Genomic DNA, 5,000 nt, shown 5'->3' with positions numbered 1-5,000 from the left:
GTGCCCCAGCCCCTCCAGACTGGTAGGCATGTTGCTCTGGGTCCTCTGAGTGCTCCTCAGGTGGAGAGTCTGCAGGGCCACCATGGCTGGCAGCTGGCTGCTCACACACAGGAGGACTTACAAAGCTTATTAAGGCTTATTAAGGACTTACACAGCATCATATCATAGCTGGGTGTGCATCAGAGGGTTATAAAGTGTATTAAAGTGTTATAAAGCTTTGTACAGTAGCTGGGCATGCATCAGGTGGTTATGACATGTTATAAAGTCTCGTACCATAGCTAAGTGCAACTCAAGGGGTTATAATGTGTTATAAAGCTTGGTACCGTAGCTGGGCGTGCATTCTTCAGAATGGTTATAATGTGTTATGAAGCTTCGTACCGTAGCAGGGCATGTATTCTTCAGAATGGTTATAATGTGTTATGAAGCTTCGTACCGTAGCTGGGCGTGCATTCTTCAGAATGGTTATAATGCGTTATGAAGCTTCGTACCGTAGCTGGGCGTGCATTCTTCAGAATGGTTATAATGCGTTATGAAGCTTCGTACCGTAGCTGGGCGTGCATTCTTCAGAATGGTTATAATGCGTTATGAAGCTTCGTACCGTAGCTGGGCGTGCATCAGGGGATTGTTGTTCAGGACGAGGGTCTGGAGGTGGACGAGGCGTCTCATCTGAGGCGGGAGGCTGTCCAGCTTGTTGTCACTCAGGTCCAGGTACAGCAGGTCAGTCAGGTTTATGAACAACTGGTTAGGGATGGCATCGATGCTGGGAGGAGGAGGAGGAGGGTCAGTATTAGGTTATAAGGCAGGTCGATGCTGAGAGGAGGAGGAGGGACAGTATTAGGTTATAAGGCAGGTTGATGCTGAGAGGAAGAGGAGGAGGAAGAGGGTCAGTATTAGGTTATAAGGCAGGTTTATGAACAACTGGTTAGGGATGGCGTCGATGCTGGGAGGAGGAGGAGGGTCAGTATTAGGTTATAAGGCAGGTTGATGCTGAGAGGAGGAGGAGGGTCAGTATTAGGTTATAAGGCAGGTTGATGCTGAGAGGAAGAGGAGGAGGAAGAGGGTCAGTATTAGGTTATAAGGCAGGTTGATGAACAACTGGTTAGGGATGGCATCGATGCTGGGAGGAGGAGGAGGGTCAGTATTAGGTTATAAGGCAGGTTGATGCTGGGAGGAGGAGGAGGGTCAGTATTAGGTTATAAGGCAGGTCGATGCTGAGAGGAGGAGGGTCAGTATTAGGTTATAAGGCAGGTCGATGCTGAGAGGAGGAGGAGGGTCAGTATTAGGTTATAAGGCAGGTCGATGCTGAGAGGAGGAGGAGGGTCAGTATTAGGTTATAAGGCAGGTCGATGCTGAGAGGAGGAGGAGGGTCAGTATTAGGTTATAAGGCAGGTCGATGCTGAGAGGAGGAGGAGGGTCAGTATTAGGTTATAAGGCAGGTCGATGCTGAGAGGAGGAGGAGGGTCAGTATTAGGTTATAAGGCAGGTCGATGCTGAGAGGAGGAGGAGGGTCAGTATTAGGTTATAAGGCAGGTCGATGCTGAGAGGAGGAGGAGGGTCAGTATTAGGTTATAAGGTAGGTGGATGGCATCATGCTGAGAGGAGGAGGGTCAGTATTAGGTTATAAGGCAGGTTGATGCTGAGAGGAGGAGGAGGGTCAGTATTAGGTTATAGGCAGGTGGATGGCATCATGCTGAGAGGAGGAGGGTCAGTATTAGGTTATAAGGCAGGTTGATGCTGGGAGGAGGAGGAGGGTCAGTATTAGGTTATAAGGCAGGTTGATGCTGAGAGGAGGAGGAGGAGGGTCAGTATTAGGTTATAGGCAGGTGGATGGCATCATGCTGAGAGGAGGAGGGTCAGTATTAGGTTATAAGGCAGGTTGATGCTGAGAGGAGGAGGAGGGTCAGTATTAGGTTATAAGGCAGGTTGATGCTGAGAGGAGGAGGAGGGTCAGTATTAGGTTATAAGGCAGGTTGATGCTGAGAGGAGGAGGAGGGTCAGTATTAGGTTATAAGGCAGGTTGATGCTGAGAGGAGGAGGAGGGTCAGTATTAGGTTATAAGGCAGGTTGATGCTGAGAGGAGGAGGAGGGTCAGTATTAGGTTATAAGGCAGGTTGATGCTGAGAGGAGGAGGAGGGTCAGTATTAGGTTATAAGGCAGGTTGATGCTGAGAGGAGGAGGAGGGTCAGTATTAGGTTATAAGGCAGGTTGATGCTGAGAGGAGGAGGAGGGTCAGTATTAGGTTATAAGGCAGGTTGATGCTGAGAGGAGGAGGAGGGTCAGTATTAGGTTATAAGGCAGGTTGATGCTGAGAGGAGGAGGAGGGTCAGTATTAGGTTATAAGGCAGGTTGATGCTGAGAGGAGGAGGAGGGTCAGTATTAGGTTATAAGGCAGGTTGATGCTGGGAGGAGGAGGAGGGTCAGTATTAGGTTATAAGGCAGGTTGATGCTGGGAGGAGGAGGAGGGTCAGTATTAGGTTATAAGGCAGGTCGATGCTGGGAGGAGGAGGAGGGTCAGTATTAGGTTATAAGGTAGGTGGATGGCATCATGCTGAGAGGACTGGGGCAGGAGAATAATCTACGATACAGAGCCTTCGGAAAGTATTCAGACCCCTTGACTTGTTTCACGTTACAGCCTTATTTTAAAATTAATTAAATTGTTTTTTCCCACCTAATTAAATCTACACACAATCTGTCCATAATGACTAAGCAAAAACAGATTTTTATTAATGTTAGCTAATTTATACAAATAAAACACTGAAATATCACATTTACATGAGTATTCAGACCGTTTACTCCTGTTACAAGGCCCGCTAGCCACCTGTTATTAGAGGTTACAAGGCCTGCTAGCCACCTGTTATTAGAGGTTACAAGGCCTGTATGCCACCTGTTATTAGAGGTTATAAGGCCTATATGCCACCTGTTATTAGAGGTTATAAAGGCCTGTATGCCACCTGTTATTAGAGGTTATAAGGCCCATATGCCACCTGTTATTAGAGTTTATAATGCCTGTATGTCACCTGTTATAACATATTATAAGAGGTTCTACCTGTTGTGGCTGAGGTTGAGCACCAACATGTTCTTGGAGTTCTCCAGGTCTCGGGGGATCTCAGTCAGCTGGTTGAAGCTCAGGTCCTGGAGAACGGAGAATAACATAGAACATCAGCAGAATGTAGAATAACATAGAACATCAGCAGAATAACATAGAACATCAGCAGAATAACATAGAACATCAGTAGAATAACATAGAACATCAGTAGAAAGTAGAATAACATAGAACATCAGCAGAATAACATAGAACATCAGCAGAATAACATAGAACATCAGCAGAATAACATCAACTCCCTCTTGGAGGAGGAAGAGAGGAGAGGATGAGTGGAGGTCAGGGAGGTCAGGGGGGGTCAGTAGAGTGGAGGTCAGGGGGGGGTCAGTAGAGTGGAGAACAGGGGGGGTCAGTAGAGTGGAAGTCAGGGGGGGGGTCAGTAGAGTGGAGGTCAGGGGGGGGTCAGTAGAGTGGAGGTCGGGGGGTCAGTAGAGTGGAGGTCAGGGGGGGGGTCAGTAGAGTGGAGGTCAGGGGGGGTCAGTAGAGTGGAGGTCAGGGGGGGGTCAGTAGAGTGGAGGTCAGGGGGGGGTCAGTAGAGTGGAGGTCAGGGGGGGGTCAGTAGAGTGGAGGTCAGGGGGGGGTCAGTAGAGTGGAGGTCAGGGGGGGTCAGTAGAGTGGAGTTCAGGGGGGGTCAGTAGAGTGGAGGTCAGGGGGGGTCAGTAGAGTGGAGGTCAGGGGGGGTCAGTAGAGTGGAGGTCAGGGGGGGTCAGTAGAGTGGAGGTCAGGGGGGGGTCAGTAGAGTGGAGGTCAGGGGGGGGTCAGTAGAGTGGAGGTCAGGGGGGGGTCAGTAGAGTGGAGGTCAGGGGGGGTCAGTAGAGTGGAGGTCAGGGGGGGTCAGTAGAGTGGAGGTCAGGGGGGGTCAGTAGAGTGGAGGTCAGGGGGGGGTCAGTAGAGTGGAGGTCAGGGGGGGTCAGTAGAGTGGAGGTCAGGGGGGGTCAGTAGAGTGGAGGTCAGGGGGGGGTCAGTAGAGTGGAGGTCAGGGGGGGTCAGTAGAGTGGAGGTCAGGGGGGGTCAGTAGAGTGGAGGTCAGGGGGGGTCAGTAGAGTGGAGGTCAGGGGGGGTCAGTAGAGTGGAGGTCAGGGGGTCAGTAGAGTGGAGGTCAGGGGGGGTCAGTAGAGTGGAGGTCAGGGGGGGTCAGTAGAGTGGAGGTCAGGGGGGGGTCAGTAGAGTGGAGGTCAGGGGGGGTCAGTAGAGTGGAGGTCAGGGGGGGGTCAGTAGAGTGGAGGTCAGGGGGGGGTCAGTAGAGTGGAGGTCAGGGGGGGTCAGTAGAGTGGAGGTCAGGGGGGGTCAGTAGAGTGGAGGTCAGGGGGGGTCAGTAGAGTGGAGGTCAGGGGGGGTCAGTAGAGTGGAGGTCAGGGGGGGTCAGTAGAGTGGAGGTCAGGGGGGGTCAGTAGAGTGGAGGTCAGGGGGGGTCAGTAGAGTGGAGGTCAGGGGGGGTCAGTAGAGTGGAGGTCAGGGGGGGTCAGTAGAGTGGAGGTCAGGGGGGGTCAGTAGAGTGGAGGTCAGGGGGGACAGTAGAGTGGAGGTCAGGGGGGGTCAGTAGAGTGGAGGTCAGGGGGGTCAGTAGAGTGGAGGTCAGGGGGGGTCAGTAGAGTGGAGGTCAGGGGGGGTCAGTAGAGTGGAGGTCAGGGGGGGTCAGTAGAGTGGAGGTCAGGGGGGGTCAGTAGAGTGGAGGTCAGGGGGTCAGTAGAGTGGAGGTCAGGGGGTCAGTAGAGTGGAGGTCAGGGGGGGTCAGTAGAGTGGAGGTCAGGGGGGGTCAGTAGAGTGGAGGTCAGGGGGGGTCAGTAGAGTGGAGGTCAGGGGGGCAGTAGAGTGGAGGTCAGGGGGGGACAGTAGAGTGGAGGTCAGGGGGCAGTAGAGTGGAGGTCAGGGGGGTCAGTAGAGTGGAGGTCAGGGGGTC

The 5,000-nt window shown here is 52.5% G+C and overlaps 1 protein-coding gene across 1 annotated transcript in view; it reads right to left on the bottom strand.

The window, feature by feature from the left end:
* The window catches only part of flii (FLII actin remodeling protein), a 114,505-nt gene that overhangs the window by 84,647 nt on the left and 24,858 nt on the right, over positions 1 to 5,000 (bottom strand). The window contains 3 exon segments of the mRNA XM_082964630.1: positions 1 to 97; positions 599 to 760; positions 3,047 to 3,132. The exon segment at positions 1 to 97 is cut by the window's left edge and continues 7 nt beyond it. Of these exon segments, the coding sequence (XP_082820756.1) occupies positions 1 to 97; positions 599 to 760; positions 3,047 to 3,132 (345 nt within the window).

This window comes from Salmo salar, chromosome 18 (genome assembly GCF_965601325.2).
Source record: "Salmo salar chromosome 18, fSalSal1, whole genome shotgun sequence".
Taxonomy (NCBI): domain Eukaryota; kingdom Metazoa; phylum Chordata; class Actinopteri; order Salmoniformes; family Salmonidae; genus Salmo; species Salmo salar.
The sequence above is the reverse complement of the archived record's forward strand: the minus strand, read 5'-3'. Positions and strand labels throughout refer to the sequence as shown.